Genomic DNA, 25,431 nt, shown 5'->3' with positions numbered 1-25,431 from the left:
GTTAAAATCCTTTGCCCTCCCCACACAGCCGTGTCTCCTCTGGGCTTGAGCACCAAACAGTTATGTTGTCGGCAACCCGGTATTTATAGCTGCAACGGGCGCTTTTACACCATGGAGGCAGCCTGCTCCCTGCCCCCCACCTCCCAACCCTCCCAGCTCAGTCCTAAACTTGGAACAGGGATTTTGGCAGAAAGGTCTGGATACGTTGGGAGTCATATGAGCCGGCCGGCAAAACAATTAGCAGGCGTGTCGTGAGCTCTGCAGAAAGGGGTGGAGGGGGGACGTAATGTGGGAAGACGCAAAAGTGGCACACACGCCACACATATGTGGGGAGTGACACACATTCAAGTCGGGTTTGTTATTTCACTCTGTGACTGTGATAGTTATAAAGATAGTGGCCATCACCCCAGAGAGGCCCAGGGTTCTTGGGAGTCCTGGCTCCCAGCCACTTGGCTAGAACCCACATAGCTCCCCATCCTGTTTCCAGATGAATCCAGGAGAGTCCTTTCTCCCTGTCCTCTTGCTCTGATGCAGCCTTCCCCAACCTGGTGCCCTCCGGATATATTGGACGCATCAGCAAGGCAGACAGCTCTGATGCATCTGGTGCCATCTTTCCTGTCACATAGCTCAGGACTAATTTCTACAAACTCTTCTGTGTTCCTTTCCTTACTTGCCTCTTGGACAGGTATGGAGACCCTGCAGCCGTTAGGTTGCTACTGAACTACAACTCCCATCATCCCTAGCTACTGGTGACACTTGCAGGGCTGATGGGAGTTGTAAGTTAGCCGCATCTCAGAGGGGCAAAGGCTCCTCACGCCGCCTCTTGGGGAATCCAGGACGCTAGTCTCCTGACATCTCTTATAGCCTTCCCTCAAGAAAGCCAACTATCCTGACTCCCAGATTCCTCCTGCCTTTAAATCTTGGCTATCCAAATAATGAATTGAGGTTCATTTTGGAAATTTGGTGGGTGGAGAAGGGGCTGCTGCTGTACCCCATAAGGAAATGGGCACAGAATTCCCCAGGGGCCCATATAGTGGAGTCCTAGAAGGGGAACTGGTGACCCATCTGCACTACACATTTAAGGCAGTATTATACCACTTTAAGCAGTCATGCTCCCCTAAAGAATCCTGGGTAATTTGTCAAGGCTGCTGAGAGCTGTTAGGAGACCCCATTCCACTCACAGAGCTACAGTTCTCAGAATCTTTTAACGCTCAATCCCTCTTTCCAGGGAACTCTGGGAATTGTAGCTCTCTGGAGGAGATGGGGATCTCCTAACAACTCTCAGCACCTCTTAACAAACTACAGTTCTCGGGATTCTTTTAGGGAATTGGTGACTGTTTAAAGTGGTACAATACCGTTTAAAATGAATAGATCAGATGGAGACTGATCAGATGGGGACGCGGGTGGCGCAGTGGTCTAAACCACTGAGCCTCTTCTAGGGCTTGCTGATCGGAAGGTCGGTGGTTTGAATCCTCCCAATGCGGTGAGCTCCCGTTGCTCTTTCCCAGCTTCTGCCAACCTGGCAGTTCGGATGCACACCAGTGCAAGTAGATAAATAGGTACCGCTGCGGTGGGTAGGTAAACGGTGTTTACATGCGCTCTGGCTTCTGTCACAGTGTCCTGTTGCTTGAGAAGCAGTTTAGTCATGCTGGCCACATGACCCGGAAAGCTGTCTGTGGTCAAACGCCAGCTCCATCTGCCTGAAGCGAGATGAGCGCCGCACCCCAAAGTCGCCTTTGATTGGACTTAACTGTCCAGGGGTCATTTAGCTTTTTTTTTAAAAAAAAAACCTTTATACACTTGAAATGTCATGAGGCCTACCTGGATGTGGAGTGAAATGGCATTTATATAGTGTTCATTGACCTTGCAGCGGGGGGACGGGAGTCCTGTGGCCCTTCAGATGTTGGACTCTTAAACTCCCATCATCCCTGACCATTAGCCATGCTGGCCAGGCCTGATGGGAGGTGGGAGTCCAACAAGAGTGGGAGGCCCACAGATGTCCCCACCCCTGGTTTAGGTTTTACATAAACCACACTGCAATCTCAATATATTCAGTTAAACACAGCAAAAAAAAGATAACGTAGAGATGTGCTTCCTGAAGGGTGTAGGTAAATGCATGTATTTGAACCAAGTATGTCGGTTTTGCAGATAATTATTGAATGGATGGCCCCCACTTCCTGTTCTGACCAGCTGTTCCTCTTCCCCTCCCTGCAGAGGCAGCTGCCATAGTATTTTACCTCAGAAACACAGCACTGGGGGTAACATGGCTGCTTTCAAGGCCTACTCTCCCTCCCTCCGTGCCCATAATCCCTAAAGCAGTCATGGAGCTTTGGGGTGCAGCCACCATTGCGCAGCCTGAAAGTGCCATGCTATGTTGATATCTCTGCTCTTGTCTCTCTGCTCTTGGTCTTCTAAATTAAAAAGCAGAGAGAGGAGGGATTAGCTTGCAGGTTCAACAGAAGCTGCAGTGAGGAATTGGTCCCTGTGTTCCTCTCCCTTCCACACCAAGAGATACCGTGGCAGGAATATCTGCTAGGACTCAGCCAAGTACAAGAAGGATTTGCTTTGTTTGCTGTCACTGTTTCCCTTGGGCCCCGAGAGCAGTTGCGGTGACTACGGCTGTGCTGCTGAGTTTGTGTTGCCTCAAAGAGCTGAGATCCTTGTGGCAGAGGGCAGCTGGAGAGGGAGCCTTAGCAGTGCTGAGACAGCTCTCCATAGACGCATCTTCCCGCCTCCTTTTGGTAGCCTTGAAAAGCTAAAACCACTGAGATAGGTGTGGCATACTTTTGTCCGTGGCTCTTGCTTACCTAGGAGAGTCGGTGTGGTATAGTGGTTAGAGTTTCCGACTAAGACTTGAGAGATCGGGGTTCAAATGCCCCTACCCACACACCCCAGCCATCAATCTCACTAGCTCACCTCAGGCTGGTCACAGAGAGGCGGAGAATCATGGATGCCACCTTGAGCTCCTTGGAGAAGAGGAGGGCTACAAATGTAGTGAACAAATGAAAGCAATTTATTTTTTTGTTGCTTGGTTTGTTGGTCGGTTATTCCGCTGCATTGTGTGGACGGTGTTAGAAATTAGCCAGGTGCGTTTTACGACTGACGCCGATCCAATTGTGACCATGTGGGCATCTCACGGTGCCAAGTTAGTGACTGGGGAAAGCAGAATGTCACTTAGAGAAGGATCTGAAATGTTTTCCTTGAAGCTTGAATTTGTTTTATTCTCGATTGTTTTATACAATATTTTAATGTGTTGTAAACCACTTGGAGATTTAAAAATATAAAGTGGTATAGAAATGAAATTATTATTATTTGCAAAAAATGGCACCTAGACATTCCATTGCAGCAACTGTAACCTAGGTTTAAGGTGCCATTTGGCAATAAGATTATATATCTGTGTTTCTAACACTGCATGTCAGATGGAAATCGTTCACTTGGCTTCCTTTTGGCCAAACGCTGGTCAACTTTGTTTGCTGAACACAAAACAAGCAAGGCCTGTGTGTGTGTGTTTGTGTGTTTGTGTTTGAAGTGTCTTGAAATTGTAGAGGGTTCCCCACTAGTCAATGCTGGTAATGGGAAACAGCCTCCTTGGTTTCTTGGGAGTTGGGGGAGCGGGCTATGATGTTGTGCTAGGAGGAGGTGGGCAGATAGTTCCCATCACTGCTGCCTTTGCTTTTTGGGTTGTTGCCACAACAAGAAAGTTTGACAGGTGAGAAGCAGAAGGTGATGACTCCCAACACAAATAGGTTCGAGCGGGTGGCTGAGAATCAAGCAGAGCGTGCAAGTCAGGCACCGCCTTCTGGGGGTTTAAGGAGCCTCCGAAATTGGGGAGGCAGCCACACCAAAAATATTCCGGTCATCCCAAGCAAAACAAACTCCTGTGGCTATCTTAACTAACAATTATAGGACGATTTCATCCCACGGGATGCTGCTTCCCGCTCTTAACCCACTCAAGCCCAGTTTCCCTCTCTCCGCTCTCTGCCCAGGATTCCTCCCCTGCCCTCCATCTCTGTCTCAGGAGGAGCCCTCCCGGCCTCGAGTGCCCAGGAATCCTGGCTCCCAGCCTCTCCCTCCTCAAGCAGTAGGCATCAACCACTCCCTTCTCGCTTCTCATCTTCAACCAGCTTTGAAGATGAGATACTTCAACTGGCACCTCTGCACAGATCTGCGTTTTCTGCCTCTTTAGCCATGCCGCGCCCCAGAGGGAGACGCATTTGGAACCAATTACCTCTGGGCATGGTGCCACTCAGTGCGGCTTCCTTTTGGAATATCCGGGCCAGATCAAAAACCCACAGGGCCTAAAAGCCCTGCATATCCCCCCTCCGCCCTGAGATTTTTCAGTATGGTGCAAATGTCTAACCAAAATGTCTCTTTATATTTCTTCCATGCATCTCCCTCCCTCCCTCTCTCTCTGCCTCTCCTAACCCACAGTGCCCGCCCATCAACATTTCTCTCATTGTCCGTTTGGTGCCGGAAAGGCGAGGGCTCGAAGTTGTCCCTGCTCTTCAGGTTGCCGTGCTTGCCAATACCAGCTGGGCTGTGGGTTTTCAAGGGCATTCTTGCGATTCCATTGCGGGTGCTGCCAATCTCAAACCAACAGGCGAGCGCCAGGGGGCATTGGCAGGGCAACCTCCATAAAGCAGAGGGGAGGGAGGAACTTTACCTCCTTTGACCAACTCCCCCCCCCAAAAAAAAACACAACACAAATTTTGGGTCATATCGTCCTTTCCTTGTTTCAGCCCAGTGTGTGCTCCCCCAGTTTCCCCATCTCTGTGGAGGCTTCTTTTACTGTCCCATTCTTTCTGGCACATCCCTGGGACACAGGACGCAGAAACACCCTTTGATCGTTGCGACTCCTTTCCTCTACACCTCCCTTCACCAAAGATTGCGCCCCCTTCCTGGGAAAGATGTTGTATTAGCTCACTTGCAAATGTGTTCCCTCGCATGGGTTTTAAATAAATAATCTGCTTGCTGCAATCCATGAGGTGTAGCATGAAATAAATAAATGATTCACCTACTATTTAAAATGAGTCTTGTGATGATCATAGCTACATTTGGCTCTCTCGAGAATCCAGGCATGTAGGGGTCACAACAAGACCTCCTGAGCTTTCTCTGCCAGATCCCGCTTCCTTCCCAGAAAACCTCGTGTGTTCAGGTTCCCAGATCTCATTTGCCAACTCCAGAACGGGGTCTCTGCAGTTGTCCTTTTACCATCAGGATAACGTGAAGGCAGCAAAGTTCAGCTCTTTGCCTTGAAAAGTTTCACCTGTTGATTTGTGCATTGCACACCTCTGTTGAGGAACTGGCTGGGTGTGTGCTTTGTTTCTTCAGGGCCTTTGGGCAACCCTAACATCCCCTACTACTCCCTAGTTTTGAGTTCTATGCCACAATAAGGCTCCAACCTTTTTTCTTCTTCCCTGGCCTTCAAATTCATCAAATGACACTTTCCCCCAGGATTGCATCCCCATGTTGGGGAAAACCTGGTTAATTTCTGTCTGTCTCAGGCAACTGCTAAAAAGCACAAGAGCTCCACTAAGGGGGGGCGGGGAGAGACAATTATAGCCTGTGTGCTGGAGCTTGAATGAAAAATGCCTCAGTAAGTTCCAAACTTCTCTCTCCCTCCCCTCTTTGACCGGCTTCTTCTTTTTGGGGGGTTTGGAGCCTGTGGGAGATTCTAGGACCAGAGACTGTCATAGGAATCTTTTTGCTCTGTCAAGGCCTCGAGGGGCCTGAGGCAATTGTTTGCCACCACCCTAATGGCCTCACCCTGGGATTGCTCAGCAAATTAATTAGCTAACGAGGGCGCAGCTGGCTCGTTAGTGCCACTTGGCTGGGCACTGTTTGGCAGGACTTGATGTTGCTTGACGCTGCTCTTGCCTCAGACTTGCCTGGTTCGGGTGTTGTCCAATCCCCTCTGGTGGGGTGGGAGTGGGGCCTGGTGGGAGACAGACAGCACGGGATGTGCTGGAAAGCCGGGGCGATGTTCTGCCAGAAATGAAGAGAAAAGAAAAAGTTGCCCGGGGCAGGCGAGGGCTGGAGCCAGGACTCCTGGGTTCCTTTTAGGCAAGGACTGCAGCTTAGTGGTTTAGAGCAGTGGAGCAGCGAGCCCGGACTCCTGGGTTCTTTGGGCATAGAGTTGGGCCTAGTGCTGTGGTTGCCTTTCCCTCTGTAGACAGTAGGTGTGGTACTTTGAGGGCTGGGCCTGTGCAGATAATTGTTTCCACGCCTTATTGGTAAACGGGCCTATAAAACAGCCAAAGCTCTGGGGTTCCCAAAGTGTATGTTTCAGTAAAGGGGTCAGTAGATCCAGAAGTCCTCTGGTTATTTTGCAAAGGGGCAGGGGGCTGGTTACCTTAGTCTGGAGATAGCATGTTTAAGGAAAAATGGCAGTGTAAGAGTAAGAGAGAGAGAAAGATCTGGTTAGCTTAGAAGAGGAGTGATCACCCAGGGCGTTTTAGTTTATGTCAGTGTTTAGAATATGGCACCACTGTTGGTTCGAAATTAATTCAAAGTAAACAGGAGTGAGCTTGTTTATGCCTTGTAGAATGTACTAGACATGGAGAAATAAGGTATTTCAGGGTTCTCTGGAAGGAGGAGAGAGGAAACATCAGCATTAAAAGGGAAAGGAAAAAAGGAGCAACCTGGGATGTATGGTTTTTCTCTGGTGCCAGCGCATTAGTGCTGCTGGGTTCTTGGGCAGGGGTGCGGCAGCTTCGGCAGGTGGTTGCCAGGCACAGGTACACTCAGCAGGCTGCACCTGCCTTGGTTGGCAGCCAAAGGGCGTCACCTACCACCCTTTGCTCTTTGTGGGAATATGTGGAGCTGCTTTCCCTCCCCCACCGTAGCACCACACAGACTTTTCTCTCTTTTTCTTTTTCTCTCTCTCTCTTCTGTCCCCCCTCACTTTCCTGCATATCTCTACATCGGAGAGCAAGGTGCCCAACTGACAGCCCTTGCCCACCTTTCCTGTTGCACCGAGCTCTCTCAGTTGCACCCACCCTTCCTGAAATAATTGAATTCCTAGCAACTGACAGATCAGAGCGGAGGCAGATCAAAGACCAGGTTGTTTTGTGTGTTTATATCCTGCTTTTCTTCTGCCTTGGAACTCCAAGGCTGTGGCTGGTTCCAGGTCTGAGGGGGCTGTCAGGAGTACCTCTCCCGGTGAGTTATTCTCTCCTACGTTGGTAGGTCTCCCTTGGGCATAAGTGGCAGTGGGCGATCTCATTTGTTCCCTGTGACTCTTAATGGAGGTCCTGGAAGCTGCCATTTTGATTTCCCACAATGCTCAGTGGGCTGCACCTGCTTTTTTGGTCATTCAGAGACCACCCTTTGCTCCGCATGTGAAGGGCACCATGTGGGAGGGATGCTATATCAGGAGCATTGTGGGAAATTTCAATGGCAGCTTATAGACCCAGCCACCCAGGGTACAAGGGTCATTAGTGGTCTCTGCCAGGGCACTAGGGCTTTGGTTATTACCCAAGGATGACGCGTATTTGTCTCAGGCTTGCTCAAGACATCATACATAGGGTCTCTCAGCCAGGCAGCGACCAGAACCTGAACTCAGGTTACTTAAATTGTGCTGCGCCTCATTTAGAACTAAGTGCTGTGATGTTGACATCCTGAGTGTTTGTTCTGACCTAACATGAGAGGAAAACGCCAAAGAGCGGAGTTGCTTTGAACATATGCAGAGTGCTTCCCCATTTTTTATTTGCAGAGTCAGCACAGACAGCTCCCACATGCCTGGGGTTTGGGCTCTGGGTGTGCCGGTCTGAGCACGTGACACCAGACAAGTTTTGGCTCCTTGGATGCTCTGTTTCCATGTACCCAAATCAGGGTTCAGGGAAACCACTGGAGGCCAAGATGAGCAGGGGAAAGGTGATGTAGAAAGTGCAGGGCGCAAGACACCAGGACAAGCTCCTTTGAAAGAATAGCAGCGACAGAGCGGTCCTCTAGCGCAGTCTCATTCATGCAAAGCAATGGGCAAAGCCTCTTGTCAGAGAGGAGACCCCGGCGGCCGGCTGTGCGCCTGGAACAAGGATGCGAGTGTCTGGCTCCAGCAGCCCAAGCAAGCGAGGCTGCAGCTTACGCCAGTGAGCCCAGCAGGGGGCTGGTGGGGGTGGGTGGGAGAGAGCTGGAAAATCTAGCTCATCAGCCAGGCGGCTGACTGGGGTCGCTAGGCTGGGAATGAGGGAAGAGAGGCTGGGGGCCTGGATTTTCCAGGAGGAGAAGTTAAACTAGCAGGGTGCTTGATGATAGCGGGTTGTAGGCAGCCAGGGTTCCTGAGGAGGTTTCCCCCACCTTTATGACACAGTTGAGTTGTTCAGCCACATTTTTGGCCCTGTTTTTCTAGTGTTTTCTCCCCTTGTCTGTTCCTGGCTTCCTTAAGTCCCTTGACTGAGAGCAGCTCTGCTTATTGTGTCTAGAAGGTAACATCTGTGAGTCCACCGCCATTCAGTTTTTGTAAGTTCATACTACAAAAGTGTGTGTGTGTGTGTGTGTGTGTGAGAGAGAGAGAGAGAGAGAGAGAGAGAGAGAGAGAAGGGAGAGAGAGAGACAGACAGACAGACAGACGGAGAGAATTGCATACAATGACAGGTCCTGGCAAACCCTGAGTTTTAAAATATTTTCATCCTGATTCATAATATCTTTCATTAATTCATCTGCCAATAATTATAGTTTTATTGTGTATGGGTAAATAGGAATCTATTAGACTCTTCCACACCAACTTCGGAGTACAGGCCTATTTGACGACATATGGTTGTGGGTTTTTTTGTTTTGCTTTTTTTGGAGGGGGTTTCCCTAGATTTTGCAACATTTTGTGCATATATCGAAATGGTGATTTGGGTTGTATATTACTTCCCAATCCCATTTTCTCTCTTTCATATGCCAATCAGATACCTCGAATCTTGCAAACTGTGCACAGAATCTTTCTTCAGTAAGATTCTATACAAGAGTAATGAACTACGTTAAGTATCTTAGAGAATTCCAACTTTGTAAGGCTTGTTTTGTGGAAAGTGAGGTGGGCGTGAATGTGTTTGGGTGTGTCAGGCCAGTGATGATGATGGGACCTTACAAAAACCTTTTTTTTAAAATGGCTATGTCCTCCCGGTCTTAAGGAAAAATCTGAACACATGGTGGGAGGTGGAAAATACATATGAATAAGAATATACTAGAAGGCGGTCGGCCAAATGGTCCCAAAGAAGGACAGAACTTTCTTTATGTATGCTACAACAGCAGCAAGAATACTTACTGCAAAGTATTGGAAGACACAAGATCTACCCACTCTGGAAGAATGGCAGATGAAGGTGATGGACTACATGGAATTGGCGGAAATGACTGGCAGAATCCGAGACCAGGGTGAAGAGTCGGTGGAAGAAGATTGGAAGAAATTTAAAGACTATTTACAGAAATATTGTAAAATTAATGAATGTTAGAATGATGTCAGAATGAAATTAAGTGGTTCTAGCAGCAATGTCATAAAGGTGTATGAAAAAATGGCTGGTTAATAGGTGAGAATCTAAAGCTATAATATATTAAGTTAAAGGACTAAGACAAAAACAAAGAGGGAAAGGAATTGCTGAATTAACCAATTGAACTGGAATACAAAAAAGGGAGGTGAGAGGAGGTCAGGGAAGCAAGGAAATGAAATGTAAGATACGGAAGGATTAATTTGTTTTTAAGTGTTTTTTCTAAAAAAAAAATTCTATACTTTGTATTTTGTATGTTTTTTCTCTTTTTTTCCTATATTTTCCCTTGTCTCTTTTATTTTTAACTATGTAATTTTTTGTTTCTGAAATTTTAATAAATATCATTAAAAAAAAAAAGAATATACTAGAAGGCCAGGCTTTAAGTAGCAACTACAGACAGTCCCCAACCCAACTCAATGGCTCTCCTTTTCTCTCGGCTCATTAAAACCACAGTATTCTGGCTGGGGACCCCAAAGTCCTGGTTCCAGTTACTTTTTGCTTTCCCACAATTGACTCCACCCTTGCCAAAACCCAGGCCTTATTTCCCAGTGATTACTTTGTAAACATGAACTGCTCTTTTATTGGCGTGATAATGTTTGTTTAAGACGTTCCAGAGTTCAACGGATTTGGTCAGGTTTTGTATTTGATAGTCAAGTCAATGCTTCAAATATTTCCTTTCCCTACTCATCCCGCTCCTCAAAGTTTCATGCTTGGTGTTTTTTTTCCATTCGAAGAAGTGGGGAATTTCGCACTATTTTGCCTGTGTGCCCTGAAATTTGCCGCATCTCTGGTGTGTGGGGTGGAGGGAGGAGATAAGAGAAGCAAATGTGTGCAGAAGTTCACAGGAGCAGTGAAAAACGTTTAATACCCCACTGGCCTTATCTGAGCATCTTCCAGTCATATGGTACAAAAAGACACAGGCACCTGGAAGAACTTGGGGGGGGGGGCACCAGGGGGCAATTATTATTTCCTGGGCATTGGAATTCTGTGCACCCACAGCTCAGGACTGGGGTGTTCCCTGTCTGATCTTTTCTGGTTTTTCTTCTCTCCCTGCCCGCAGCCATGGCTGTCCGAGCCCCTGCTCCGCGGGGCGACGCCAGCGCCGAGAGATACCTGTTTGTGGATCGGAACCAGGTGGGCAACCCAGCCTCCCAGGCTGACTGGACGGCCAAGCGTCTGGTGTGGGTCCCATCGGAGCGCCATGGCTTTGAGGCGGCCGGTCTGCGCGAAGAGCGGGGGGACGAGGTGCTGGTGGAACTTGCCGAGAACGGGCGTCAGGTGCTGGTCGCCAAGGACGACATCCAGAAGATGAACCCCCCCAAGTTCACCAAGGTGGAGGACATGGCGGAGCTGACCTGCCTCAACGAGGCCTCTGTGTTGCACAACCTCAAGGACCGCTATTACTCAGGCCTCATCTATGTGAGTTGGCTTGCCTGGAGGTTGGGAGTCCTGCCTCTCGGCTTCCCCTTTCCCTACCAATTTCAACTTTCCCCAGAGGCCTGGCTGCCACCCTCCTGCCCACCCTCCACTTGGTACCACGTGGGGAGCCATTAGTCCCCTGGGGAGCCAAGGTCCCATTTCCTGGCACTCCTTGCTGTGAGGAGCCCCTTCCCCTCCATGAGAACCCAGGCACTTCTGGCTTCCAGGCCTGCCTTTCTCGAACTCAGTGCTTCCCAAACTTGGGTCTCCAGCTGTTTTGGATTACAACTCCTATCATCTCTGACCAGTGTCCCTGCTGGCTAGGGATGATGGGAGTTGTAGTCCCAAAACAGCCGAAGACCCAAGTTTGGGCCTCTAGACTTGCCACCTTCTGGCTTCCACCACCCCATTCTCTCATCCACCAAAAATACACCTGGGCTGAGAAATCCGAACGATGCAGCTCATACCGCTGTTGCCACCATAAAGAGAGAAAATGTGTAGAGTGGCACATAGCCTGAATTTCTGGCGGGGGGTGGGGAATGGCGGTGGCAGCGGAAAAAATGTCATTGAGTGCAATGGTGCAGAGAACTGCCACTCTAGGCCTTGTGTTCTCTTTGGAGAAAGCACCAGAAACTTGGTATTGGAAATCAGAATGGAAAACAGGCACTTTCTAGATTTTAAACTGGAAGCACACGGCTCTCCGGTTGAGGAGCTTGCGGCTCTCCAACTGGACTACAACTCCCATCATCCTTGACCACTGGTCACGCTGGGTAGGGCTGCTGGGAGTTTGAGGCCAACAACATCAGGAGGGCCACGTGGTTGGGGAACTGGGGGTCCAGCCACATTTGGAGGGGCACAACTCCCGTTTGGAAGATCCAGGCCCGCTATAAGTATTTTCTCATTTCAGTGGTGGCAGCTAGGCCCTATTGGGTGACCTAAGCCAAACTGGAGCCCATGTGCCCCCTACTGGGGAACAGTTCCCGGAGTTTGTGCTCTTGGCCCACAGAGCTGTTCTCCCTTCTGAGTGGAGGTGCGGTTTTGTTCAGATGCTGAGCTGTTCAGTCATAGCAGGCGCTGGTGCCAGGGAGGAGGAAGAGCTGGTTCTGGGGCTTAAAAGTTGGGCCTTTGTTGTTCCCAGTTTGTGGAGCCCGGGTGCGTGGGTGATGACGCCAGAAGGGGGGAGCTGAGTCTCCTCTACCCCAGTAACACACGCAGCTTAGCTACGAAAGGAAGCGGGGAGAAATGCCCCCTTCTCTTCTGCCCTGACTGGCATTGTCAGCTTTGGTTTCCGTGCCACCCAAGCGGGCACAAAAGGCTGCCCTGAGAGGCAGCGTGCCAAGGCATTCTCTCAGCCGCACGTCATTGCTGACTCGCGGACAGCCCAGCAACCCTCCCTTCCCCCGTTCCAGTCCCCACCCCTGCAGCTGGGTATCGGGGCGGGGAACGGACTAGACCTGTTTAGCTAGAACGGGAGCCCGCGACGAGGTGTGAAACAAATTCTCCCAAGGGCGCAATTGCAAACACACACACTTCATCTTGAGAGTGGAAGGCACTAGATTGTGGGTCGCCTAGCTCTGCCACCTGCTTTGGGGCAGAGGGCCTCTTCTGTGGGAGATCCCAGCAGGGGGCACCTTTTGAGAAAATGCTGCATGGAAGGGGGTTTCTGCAGCTTCCCTGGGCGACATCTTTTGCTCAGGTGTCCTTCCCCCTCTCTGCTGTTTACCCTACACCTGCCTCCCTGCAGTCCCAGTCTATTGCTTTGTGTTCTGTTCACATTCATCCAGTTTTATGCAGGCTTCCAGCCTCACTGGCCCTGCAGTAAAACTGTACAAGCATAGTCAGGGTAGGCCTTTGGGGTTGGAGCAGAAGCCCAGGGCTCCACTCAGCAGAGTGATTCTCAGGGTCCCCAAATACTGTCGCAGCTCCGGTTTATCTCATTTTGAAGTTGGGTGCAGAAATAGACTGTGCCCTTCCCGTATGCCCGTGAAGTCCAGAGTCTAAAATTATGTAAGCTCACCACTGGATTGCTTTGCCATGCGTGGAACTCGGCTCTGAGTGTGGTACCATAAACCACCCCAAAATCGGGCCGGTGGTGGTGTAACAAAGACCAATCAACATTCAGCTTAATAACCAGGTTTAAAGAAAACCACAGCCACGGTAGCATTAAGAATCGGCCCCCGTTGGGTTATGTGTGAACAATCTGTTTATCTTCTTAAGCTTGCCCACTGTATTTCCTTCTTTAAAAAAAACCCTGGCCGTATGTACCCAGGAGTGCCCTTGCAATGAAGCCACACGAGGCAATTGTTTTGGGGCAGGGGATTTTCTTGTGTCCATCAATCCACATCATTTTTTTAAAAAGAGAGTACCAGTCCAGAACCCAGAGATTTTTCAGAGTTGAAAAAGCTGGAATCACCTCTTTTTGCCGCATATATATTCTGCCCCCCAACCCCCAATTGCTGTTCATGTAAACCAGGTGGTTGGTCCCTGCTCAGCCTTAAGATACGCTTGATTGATAAATTGGAAGTGGATTAACTTAGCCTGCATCTCTTTTTCTTCCTTTTTGCTTCCGTCCGAAGCAGAAGCAATTTTCGAATTTTCAGATGTTGGTTTTGGAAGGAAGCACGGCAACTTAAGAGCGCTTGTGCGCAGGCATATTTTACCTTGCGGTTATGTGTGTGTTTTGGGAATGGGGCTTGCGGAGAACTGTTCTGACGTGCTGCTCCCCCTCCCCCTTCCTTCTCCTGCAACAACAGACCTATTCGGGGCTTTTCTGCGTGGTCATCAACCCTTACAAGAACTTGCCCATCTACACGGAGCAGATCGTGGAAATGTACCGGGGCAAGAAGCGCCACGAGATGCCACCCCACATCTATGCCATCTCTGAGGCTGCCTATCGGAGCATGCTGCAGGGTACGATTTGGAAAGCGAAGGGGGCACACAGAGGTGCCATACATTTCAGACACTATGATGCCGCTTTAAACAGTCACGGCTTCCCCCCCAAAGAATTCTGGGAGCTGTAGTTTGTTAAGGGTGCTGAGAGTTGTTAGGAGACCCTTATTCTCCTAATTCTTTGGGGAAAGCCATGAGTGTTTAAAGAGGCATCTCATGGCGCCATAGAAGTGTGAATGTGGCCCGAGACTAGGGCTTGCTGTGGGAGGTGGGGAGGGGTGGAGAAGTTCCAGCCATTCCCCGTTCCAAACTGAATTGGAGGAGGGAAGAAGTGTGTGGCTTTGGGGTGAGTGCGCAGTGTGGTATGTGTCGGAGAGGTCCTAAGAATCCTGTGGTCGGTGGGTGGGTGGTTGCATGTCTGCCTCTGGTGCCCTCTGGCGGAGGAGACAGCTCCTGCCTCTTGTCTCTGAACGGTCTCTCTTCTTCCTTTCCCCCCTCCAGACCGAGAGGATCAGTCGATCTTGTGCACGTGAGTGTCAGCAGGAACGGTTTACCTGCTGGGGAGGGGCTTTCAGCAGCAGGTATGTGGGTGAGCCAAAGGTCATTACACACCCATTGCTTCACATGCCTGTTTGCCTGCGGCTGTGGAAATCTCTGCGGGCCAAAAGGGCACCGAGCACCAAAAGACACCAGTATCTGTCACAAGGCATGCTAGTTTAAGCAAGAGGATCCCTGCAGGCCTGTCAGCTGTCCACAATGTGGGCTGTTGTGCTCACACAACCTTACAAACACCCATCTTGAACCCCCGGCTTCGTTTGCCCAGCTTCCTCCTGTTCTGTTCAAATGCCAGACAAAAATGATTGATCTGGGGCCTAAACCACGAGGCTTGTCTTCATATTAAGAGGGAAGTGAATAATGACTCTTTACCATTTAGATATTGCTTTAGAGAAGCCTTGGCACTGGGGACTACAACTCCCACCAGCCCCAAGCCAGCACAACCCCCTATTCCCCTCTCTGAGCTACAGTTCCCAGAATATCCTGGGAAGAGGGATTGCTTATCAACACCGCTTTTAGAATCGTGGCTCTCTGCGGGGAACAGGGGGCCTCCAAACAACTCTCAGGACTTTAAGCAAAATTCCCAAGATTCTTTGGGAAAAGCCATGGCCATTTGAAGTGGTCCCATGCCGCTTTAAATGTTCAGTGTGGATGGAACCTCTCTGTCAATATGCTGCGTCAGCTGAACTGATGTGCGATACAGACCCAGGAAGCGGGAAGAGAGGATGCTGCGTTTATTTACCTCTTTAGGAGACCACTTAGATGAAGCTGGGGAGGGAGAGGGGGGTGAGCGCCACCCAGGATTGAGCGCCCTCTTTTTCTCACCCCTGGTGTCTGGTCTCCTTGGCAGGGGCGAGTCAGGTGCTGGGAAGACGGAGAACACGAAGAAAGTGATCCAGTATTTGGCCCACGTGGCTTCATCGCACAAAGCCCGGAAGGACCACAATGTGCCGGTGAGTGACCTCTGGCCGATGCGTGGTGTTTTAGCATTTGCTCCGCTCTGCCCCCCCCCCCCGTTTGAAAATGCCCCCTCCCTGGTAAGTGGACTGGCCTGATCTCTCCGCCAACCCTTGAGCAGAGTTGACAGGCTCTTCCTCCCCACTCCCCCCCTGGCAGGCAAGTAAAAGATGCCTGTGTGTGGCCCGACAGCCTCCCAGCATCCAGGGCTCAGCTTTGAGCCAAGGCCAGCCCGGAAGCTTTCCCCAACTGCTGGTGCTCAGACTCCGGAATGCGTGAAGTAGCGGGAAAGTGGAAGCACCCTTCCCCTGAGTGCCTTCCCCTGCCACACCCAGTCTGTGCCCGCTTGGAATGTCTGTGGCATCTGGGCAGAGGCATCCGGGCAGAAGCCAGCACCAAAATGGCCTGCCCGTCCCTCTTGTGTTGTTGTCGAAGGAAACGAGTTGCTGCCTGTACCTGTCGTAGTCATTCCTTTCAACCTGCGTCGCCACGACTGCTCACTCTGTCCTTCCCACCTGCCCTGTGTGCCTCTCGCTCACCATGTCCCGTCTGCCTCCCTCCATCCCTCCCAGTCACTGCCGTTCTGTCTCGACGCCCTCGCAGATCTGCAGGTGCAGGGCTTGTCCTCCCAAGCGCTCCTGCGTCTTGGCGGAAGTAACACAAGATGAGGCAGTTGGTGCCCGCCCTGTTCTATAAGTGGCCTACTGGAGTCAGGATCCCTTCCCTTTCTCTCTCTTGTCCGCAAATATGATAGAGATTTCACCTCTTCCTCCTCCTCCCGCTTTGGAAGTCCTGGGCGCTTAACAAACTGGAGAACGAAACCAGGCCCGTAGCCAAACATTTTGCGGTGAGGAGGTCTACGTGGGGGCAAGGAACTATCGCAGAACTGCCAGAACATAAGTACAGGCCACCTGATATGTCAGAGTCAATTGTTCCCTGCGGTAATAAAATAAAAATGAATTAACATTTTAGGAATAAGGGTTTGGTGCTCATGCGTTAGTTATCCCAACACTCACTGGCCAGAATGTTGGTAGTGGGGAGGAAGTTTACACCTAAGTTAAGCAGTTGGGCAGACTAGAACCTGCAGGCCTCCCCCCTATATAGCCACAAATAAAAGCGTGAAGAAAGTTGACAAAAGAGAAGCTTTCCCCTGCTCTCATAATATTATGACTCGGGTCATCCAGTGCAGTGAAGTTGACAGGAGAGCAGATTCAGGATAGGCAAAAGGAAAGTACTTCTTCACATAGTAAAATATTGGTGCCTGATAGAAACATTCTTGCTTAGACAAGCCTATCCAGGTGCTTAGAATGTTGCAGGTAATTTCAATCTCTTTTGGTATTTCAACTTTTGTATGTTTTAAAGTATGGTTGTGAATTGTTCTTGGGTTTTCTAGTTTTATCTTTTTGCAAACTGCTTTGAGGCTTTCCCCCCTTTACATTCAAGCAGTGTATACATTTTATGAAATAAATAAAATATATAATGAGTGTGGAGGGTTCCCTGCCATAGGGACCTGGTGATTAGGCCAATTTACGTGGAGGAAGATATGCCCTAACCCAGGCATGTCCAAAGTCCGTTTTGGGGGCCTAATTCGGTCCCTCAGCCGGTTTTATCCTGCCCCTGTGGCAGTTTATTTATTGGGGTCAAATCCTTGAAAAAGCTCAACTACTTTGGTCGGCCCTCACGCATGTTCACTTCATCAAATCTGGCCCTCTTTGAAAAAGGTTTGGGCACCCCTGCCCTAACCAATGTCCGCTGGCCATGACAGCTAAATGGAGCTTTCCACATTGAGAGGCTGCCGTCCTCTGTGGGGGCAGCAGCAGCAGAGGGCCATTGGATCAGGCCCTTCTTGGTTTTTGTTTGTTTCTATTCTTCACGGTTAAATGAGTTTTACCTAGAAGTGTCTGATTGGCCAGTGAAAGGAAGCAGGAAGTTTGACTAGATGGACCTTTGGGCTTGCCCTTCACTCTGAGATCCCTTTAAGGAGGAAATCGCAAAGAGTGAATCTGGACTGGTTGCAGGACTTGGGGGCAGGAGGGGGAAGCTTAGAGGGCTCCCATTTTCTGTCACTGCTAAATGATATTTAATAGCAGTGGTAGTGATTAATATTATTGCAGAAGCCATTCTATTATCTACAATGTCATCAGCGTACAGGGCATCCTACAGAGTCGCAGTAACCAGAGCAAATGCTCCCTGCCCTCTATCTCGACATGGGGGGCATTTTCTCAGGCGTCTTCTTATCTTTCTTGGGAGCTTACTGAAAAACCTACAGAAAAGTGGCACCGTCTGTGCAGAGGGGCATTGGCAAGCCTGGCTTCCCTGGCCCCAGCACCCAACTGGATCTGGCCCTGGAGCCCAGTGCCTGCATAAGTGTGTGTTCAGCTCCGGGCCTTCCTATTGTGCTTCTGTTCACTTCTCGCAGTCTGGATCACATGGGGAGGCAGCTGGTCTTACCTTACCAGATGGGCATTTGGGCCCTCTCGTTTTGTAATGGGGGCTGCGTGTTTGGGAGGAGGGGTGTTCTTGTGGGCCGTTGAGGGGACCCTGCATTAACCTCCCCTCTATTGTCTTGCTGCCCCAGCCGGAGTACCCGAACGAAGCCAAACAACAGGCAAGAGAGCGCAATGCATGCCGCTGAAATGCCAACTCCCTGCCCCCCCCGCCAACCCCCACCACTGCTCCCTCCTCACTTGCCTGCCCTCCAACGCTGATCTCTGGTCACTTACTGGCTGCCGCTCCTGACAATGCCGACTCCTTGGGCTGCGATTCTGGCTTCGAACGCTTTTCTCGTTGGTTTTTTAAACTTTTGTGTTCTGTCTTGAAAGCGGTTCAGTGGGCTCTCTTCCCTCATCAGAGCCAGGGCGCTGGGCTCTCTTGAGAAAGGAACAGGATTCAAGGGGTGCTGGGAAAGGGAAGAGGGGCGCCTGGGTGCCCTCCCTGCCCACCACCGACCCTTGCATTGGTTCCCGGCTCATGTTACTGCATCGTCACTGTTGGGTCTTTACTTTTTTTTTGTTGTTGTCTGACTTAATCCTTTGGTTGTTGTTCATTTTTGTTTTGTCTTTTGTTTTGTTTTCCCCACCCCACCTCGTCTTGCTCCCTGCTCTCTCCCTCCCCGTCCCCATTTCATGTTTCGTGACGTCATCCCCACCCATAGACCTCCAACCCTGCTTCCTACGTGAGTAGTTTTCCTGTTGTGCTTGGGGGGGGGTTCGGGTGGGTATTGCTCCCTGGTGCACATGCTTGTGGGGTTCACCCCCTCACACACACCCTGTGGTCAGAAAAATGGAAGATGGAAGTCGCTTTGGAGTGATTCCCTTCCAAGAGGGCAGCCAGCTTTCCTCCTGCCAGGATCTAAATTTTGCAGAGCACTGCATCTGCCCACCCACCGAAAAAAACACATTTCTAGGGCTAGAGCCTTGAGTGCTCTTTCTACACAGCTTCAGCTTTTGCTGCTTCTGGGTCTGGGCAACCCCCCCACTCCACCCCACCCCCCACCTGACCTCTTTCTCTTTCTTTCCAGGGTGAGCTGGAACGTCAGCTGCTACAAGCCAACCCTATCCTGGAGGCCTTTGGCAACGCAAAAACAGTCAAAAACGACAACTCCTCACGATTCGTAAGTCGGCCTTTCCCCCCCAGTTGGTGCTTGCATGTAGAAGGTCCCATATTCAATCCTCGGGAGTCTCCAGGCAGAGGGGTACGTAGGGGCTGGTGAAACCGGCCCCCGCCAGGGAGCAAAAATCACCTATCGGACTATGGAGTGTATGATGTGTGTGGCGACATGCCGCCTCTGTCATGGAGAACTCAGACATGGAAGAAGCTCCCCTTCCTTCTCGCAGCGTGGCACAAAGGTGTGAGGATTTTTCTGTCCTTCCGCCTTGCCTCAACCTCACTACGGATGCTTCCAAGTACTAGAGATGCGTAAAATGTGGTAATTTCTAATGCGGCTGCTGTGGCAAAGTGAGTTTTTTTCGGGGTGGGGTTGCCTATACAGGTCCCTGCCAAAGGACTCTCAATGTGCCTCTGTCTCCAGGCAGGGCTGGCAGAGACCCTTGCCAGGCAATCTGCTGCCAGTCAGTGCTGAGCTAGGTTGACCAAGGCAACTTCCTGCATTCCTATTGTTACGGCATGACACCATTGGGTCTACCGGTCTGCCTTGCCTCTATCCAGCAGCTGGCGCGGGGGTCCCCTTCCCTGCAAATCCCCAAGCGCCTGGTTTGCAGGAGATTGGCACTGTGATTTCAGAGCTCCAGTCAGTGTATTGAAGTGCCCATATCAAATCAAAATAACTGGCCACAGAAAATCCTGGAGTGCTGGCTGAGTAGAGTCTGAAGGTGGGAACATTTGACCTCTTTAGAGCATCTTGCCTGTGTTTTAGCTGCTTCCTTGAAAGGAGTAAGTTGCCCTTCCGTCTGCTTGAATGGTGGCAATGTTAAGGCCCAGCCACCTTCTGGGGGAGAACTGAAGGGCAAGAAGCAGCGCAAGGTAGCATTCATTATGTGGCCTGTTGGAAAAATAAAAAGGAACCAAAAGCCAGCTCAGCATCCTGATCTTGAAAGAGCCGCTCTCCCTCCCCAGCAACTGATATTCAGAGGCTCCTCCATTACTGGCATCCAGCAACCCCCTGTTTACCTTTCCTCTACTGGTGTTCCCTGCGGACCCATCTCCCCATCGCGCAGGATGCAAACCCGTTCAAGAACAGAGTTGTAGAGTTGGAAGCGTCGTCAGTGTCCAACATGGGGCTGAAGGCCATGCCCGTGAGATTCAGAGTCTCATGCTCTGCCGACTGAGCCATCGTGCATCTTCCCTGAGCCATCTTAAAGTGCACCTTAACCCACTCTTCAGAAAGGGCAGGTTGTGTACACAACTGTGTTTTTCACATCCCCACCTGCTTTGTTGAACTATGCCAACAAAGCCTCTCCTCCTCAGGAAGAAAAACCAGTTTCTTCCCGTCCTTGCCGAAGATCTGCTTTCAAATCCCCTTTGTTGTTGTTGGGAAATGTCACTTTTCGGTCCCTCCTTAAGAAGCTGAAATAAAGTGTTTTATCTTCCTTCTTGTTGAAAGGAGAGGAGTCGGCTTCGCATCACCCAGTAATGCTAAGTTTCTTCCAGTTGGTGCAGAGGCGAGTTTCTACTCCTTCCTGCTGAAGAACGATTGATTAGCTCTGACCCCATCTGCAGTTGACTGGGAGAAGGAAGTCTGCTCTTAGCCTCTGTTGGCAGCCTTCACCAACCTGGTGCTCTCCACAGGTTTTGGACTAGAACTCCCATCAGCCCCAACCAGCAAGGGAATTCTGGTCCAATAGCACCAAGTGGCCCAAGGCTACTCTATAGTTTGTCAGAATGTTTAAAAGGGCAGGGGGAGGAGGAAGAATCTAATAATTTCAGAGCATTCTTATTTTAAAACCGTGGTGCATTGAGTGATGTCCAACATTAGTCATACTCAGAGTGATAGAAGTCAATGGACTTACATTAACTTACTTCCATATATTTCAGTGGGTCTGCTCTGAGCACCACTTAGCTGAATATCACTATTATGTTTAAGGCTAGAGAAAGCATTCTACTCTGGGTGTGATGTGCACGCATCCCCTGATTCGCACAGGGGTTGCATTCCTGGCCCCTGCGCATGTCGGCGGAACACATGTAAACCCACCCCTTTTCTGGGTTGTGGCGGTGATGTGGGCACGCGCACGATTGCACGTGCATTGAACAAGCATAAAATGGTTGTTGCCTATATGTTGTGTTTGCCAGGGATCTGGGTATGTAAATGAAGCAATCGTCCTTTACAAAGCCGCTGAGCCCTTCTGATCTCTGTCTCATTTCTCTTTCCCCTCCCGCTGTGTTCCTCCAGGGTAAATTTATACGGATTAATTTCGATGTAGCTGGCTACATTGTCGGAGCAAACATAGAAACATGTATCCTTGCTTGTGGAGTTCCATGGATTTCGTTCAAAAACTAAGACTCCCCTGAGTTCTGTAGGCAAGAGAGCAAAGCCTGAATTAGAATAAATATGGGATCCCGGATGCGGCGATCCCTGACAGCTTAGAGGCACCTGTGGATCCTAGACCCAGGGATTTCTGATGGTGTTCTTAAAGCTTTGGGTCCCCAGATGTCATTGGACTACAACTCCCATCTGACTAATCTGGCTGGGGATGATGGTTTTTTTTTTTTTGTTTGTTTGTTTGTTTTTTATAATGATATTTATTAAGGTTTCAATAAAAGATTAAACACAAAAACACAAAAAAGAAATACACAGTTCAAAAATGCACAACACACAATCCCCCCCCAAAAAAACACAAAAAAAAACACAAAAAACAGAAGACAAAAAGAAAAAAGAACAATTAAAAACAATATCACCTTTTCATTTCCATCTTTAAATTTACTTATTTTCTGGACCTCCTCGTACCTCCCTCTTTTGTATTCCAGTTCAAATTGTTTGTCCAGCAATTTCTTTCCCCCTTTTTTAATCCCAATCTTTAATCTTAATATAATATAACATTAAAATTTTACCTTTTAAAAACCAAATTTCCCTTTCCTTAAGCTTCTTTAATCCTAATCCTTAATCTTAGTCTGTCTATAACTTTAAATTCTGTACAGCTGGAAACCACTTATTTTCAATCCAACATCACTCTAACATTCTTTAATTTTGCAATGTTTCTGCAGATAATCTTTGAATTTCTTCCAATCTTCCTCCACCGACTCTTCTCCCTGGTCACGGATTCTACCAGTCATTTCCGCTAGTTCCATATAGTCCATCAGTTTCATCTGCCATTCCTCCAGTGTGGGTAGTTCTTGTGTCTTGGGGATGATGGGTTTTGTAGTCAAGCAACATATGGGGGAGCCAAGGTTGAAGTGGTAAGCTTAGGGAGTCTCATAGCTGGCTTTGTGGAGTGGGGATACGTGTTTCCAGATGCAATTGTCCTTCCTCCTTAACCCTGAGCCGCCCAGACCTGCTGGAGAAATCGCGAGCCATTCGCCAGGCCAAGGACGAGAGGACTTTTCACATCTTCTACCAGCTCCTGGTGGGCGCCGGGGAGCACGTGAAAGGTAAACGGATGCTGTGCACTCCCAGAGCAACATGAAAAAGGAGGTCCAGTCATCCTCCTCCCACGCTTTTGGACCTAGGCTTCCTAAAGCAGCAAGCAACAAACTCAAGGGAGAAAGAGAAGGGCAACGCTTTAGCCTTCTTGCCTCTCTGCATAAATCTGGAAGTGGAACTGGTGGGGAGGGTAAGGATGACAGCAGTAGAAAAGCAAAGGTGGTCATTGATGACAGAGCAGCGTGTCTTACAGCACGGGGAGCTCCTGGGTGTGGGGATTGGCTGGCGGAAGTGTGGCACCCTTGCCTCAGAGATGCCTCTTTTTCCTCAATGGCGCTACAGGGGAGCTGCTGTTGGAGCCCTTCAATCAGTATCGCTTTGTCTCCAACGGATACCTGCCCATCCCAGGACAGCAGGACAAGGAGATCTTCCACGAGACCATGGAGTCAATGCGAATCATGGGCTTCTCGCACGAGGAGATACATTGTGAGTCGTGTGTGTGTGTGTATGTGTTTGTGTAGGGGATCAAGAGAACAGCTGTGATCTGTCTAGCTTGGCCTTGGCCAGCTTGGTTGCCCTCCAGAGCTTATGGACTCCAGCTCCCATCAGCCCCAGCCAGCACATCCAGTGGCTGATGGGAGTTGTAGTCCAGAACTTCTGGAGGGCCCCAGGCTGGCCAAGGCTGAGATAGCTGATCACTATTTGCTGACTGCGTCACACCACATTCCTCTGGGGATGTTCCCAGGCAGGGCGTGATGGCGACACCCGTGACCTCCTTAAGTCGCTTTCAGCATCCGGTGGGCAGAAACTTGCTGCTTTTGAACATGAAACCTGTCATTCTGGCCCATGTGGCTGGTAGTCTCCCCAGTCGCCATCTCCTCCCATGTATGTCACCTAATCAGAAATTAGTTTAGGTGTTTTTTTTTTAATTAAGAAAAGGATGACAAAGTGACTTAAGAACCTGGACTAGGAATCAGGAAGTCTTTGCTTCAGACTGAGACTCTGCTGTGAACTTGCAGTTCTAAACTCAGCCCTCCGATACCGTGCAGAGATATAGAAAATAAACAGTGCAGGGTTGTCACGTTATCTTGTTGCATTTGGAGGACTTTGGGTGCTCTCAAGGTGTTGCATGTGCTTCCGTAGCGGCTGCTGCCACATCCCATTGGCAGTGAGCTTCACAGGTCTTTGCATTTTCCTTCACCCTGCTCCCTTAGCCTCTTTTGGTGGATGACCTTGGGTGTTTCAGTCTGCGCAGAGGGGTGGAGGCGGAAGTGTGCTCACACTAAAGGCCTTTATTGCCCTCCCCCAGGTATGCTGCGGATGGTCTCAGCTGTGCTGCAGTTTGGGAACATTGTCTTCCGTAAGGAGAGGAACACAGACCAGGCCTCCATGCCTGACAACACAGGTAGGAGCGGGGGCTCACCAGCCCTGATAGGCAGGCAGCTGGATTTGCGGGGACGGGCTCTAGCGGGAGGAAGCCTATTTTGCAGTCAGAGCTCAGCCTGCTTTCTGGAATATATAAAGCAGTGATGGCTAACCCATGGCCTTTCGGGCAGCTGAGACCCCCAAGCAAATTTTTCTGCCCCACACAAGACTCCACTCATTTTGATGGCAGCAGAAAGGGGGGGGATTAAAGTAGACACAGCACTAGGGTGGGTAGAGAGGGTTAACCCTTTCTGCCCTGGCCTGCATCCTGATGGAGTTTGCCTCCTGCACAGTCATTGGATTGAGCATGGGCGCGAGGAGGGGGCAGTAGCAGATCTGCGTGGATCAGCTGAGGAGTGTGTGTGCGCACACCCGTGTTAATGCAACTTCATGGGTATGTTTCACCTTCTTCAAGTAACTTTCCATTGTATTTTAGTGATTGGTCGTCTGTTTGCCTGAATTTTTCACCCTGAGATTGCAGGGGCAGTTTACCCAAAAACCCTGAGCACAGGGCTGGGGAACCTGGTGCCCTCCTGATGCTGTTGGACATTTGCCATCTGCCCCAGAGAGTAGGGCCTCGCGGTGAAGGGTGTTAGGAGCCCATCAGCACCCGGAAGGGCCACACGTTTCCCCACCCATGATCCAGGTTAAAGAAAACATACACAAGCAACCATGAATAAATGGGGGGGGGGATACCCATAAAACACTCTTAACAAAGTAAAATGCACGTGGACTAGAAACTTCTTAAAAAATAAGGGTTGTGCAGAGAGAAGCTAAGATTATTCAGAATTGAAATTCTGTGTAATAGATCCTAACTCCGGGAGCGCATTTAACTATCGGCTCAAGAGGTTAGGATGAATGAGTCTTGGGTTCTCTCAGGTCTTCTCCTGTGGCTGATACAGTGCTGTGGCAGGGAGGAGGAAGGATGAGGTAGTTGCTGTCCTTCTTTGGACTGGGCTGCAGGACTCATCCTGTTACTTCCCAGCCTGCCACTCAGTTCCGCTTCTGCCATTTAGCTGGGCTAGCAGCAACCAGGTCGTTGGGTGCGTAGGCAGAGGAGTTGGGCCAGCAAAGCCTTGGGTGGCCAGTGCGAGCCAGCAGGGGACTGAACTAACAATGGGGTTGTTGCCGGCCTGTTCTGTGCCCTCTGCAGCCGCCCAGAAGCTTTGCCACCTCCTGGGCATGAATGTCACCGAGTTCACCCGCGCCATCCTTACCCCGCGGATCAAAGTTGGCCGGGACTATGTGCAGAAGGCGCAGACGAAAGAGCAGGTTGGTGGCAACGTCTGGGGTTCTGGGGGTGCCAGGGGGCGGGATTGGGTTGCCTGAAGCATCATTGTGGAGGCGGGCGGGAGGAGGTTTGAAGTGGTGAAATGAGCCAAGCCTGGAGCCATGCCTCCCTCTGCCCCCCCTTTCCAGGCTGACTTTGCGGTGGAAGCCTTGGCAAAAGCGACCTACGAACGCCTCTTCCGTTGGCTGGTGCATCGGATCAACCGGGCCCTGGACCGCACCAAGCGCCAGGGCGCCTCCTTCATCGGTATTCTGGACATCGCGGGCTTTGAAATATTCCAGGTGAGGACCTGCAGCTGCTGAGCATCCACCTTCCTTTGGTCTGCATGTAAATCCATCCTCCTTATCCATTCCATTATCCTTTCCCCAAGCCCTTCCTGCTCTCACCTGTCC

General features: G+C 50.1%; 1 protein-coding gene across 12 annotated transcripts in view; it reads left to right on the top strand.

The window, feature by feature from the left end:
* LOC308460261 (uncharacterized protein) overlaps positions 1-25,431 on the top strand; it is a 63,501-nt gene that overhangs the window by 2,941 nt on the left and 35,129 nt on the right. For 6 of the 12 annotated variants that reach the window (XM_080976380.1, XM_080976381.1, XM_080976383.1 and 3 more), the window contains 13 exons: positions 10,528-10,886; positions 13,640-13,796; positions 14,277-14,304; positions 15,181-15,283; positions 17,866-17,895; positions 18,442-18,462; positions 18,808-18,900; positions 21,136-21,199; positions 22,233-22,331; positions 22,666-22,809; positions 23,633-23,728; positions 24,902-25,020; positions 25,168-25,320. In XM_080976380.1, coding sequence (XP_080832506.1) covers positions 10,530-10,886; positions 13,640-13,796; positions 14,277-14,304; positions 15,181-15,283; positions 17,866-17,895; positions 18,442-18,462; positions 18,808-18,900; positions 21,136-21,199; positions 22,233-22,331; positions 22,666-22,809; positions 23,633-23,728; positions 24,902-25,020; positions 25,168-25,320 — 1,464 coding nt within the window. In that variant the 5' untranslated portion in view covers positions 10,528-10,529. The remainder of the gene's footprint in view (positions 1-10,527; positions 10,887-13,639; positions 13,797-14,276; positions 14,305-15,180; positions 15,284-17,865; positions 17,896-18,441; positions 18,463-18,807; positions 18,901-21,135; positions 21,200-22,232; positions 22,332-22,665; positions 22,810-23,632; positions 23,729-24,901; positions 25,021-25,167; positions 25,321-25,431) is intronic. The other 6 variants (XM_080976375.1, XM_080976384.1, XM_080976378.1 and 3 more) reach the window with 2 other exon arrangements.

Source organism: Podarcis pityusensis (assembly GCF_964106645.2).
Source record: "Podarcis pityusensis genome assembly, chromosome: 13".
NCBI classification, from domain to species: Eukaryota; Metazoa; Chordata; class Lepidosauria; order Squamata; family Lacertidae; genus Podarcis; species Podarcis pityusensis.
The sequence above is the reverse complement of the archived record's forward strand: the minus strand, read 5'-3'. Positions and strand labels throughout refer to the sequence as shown.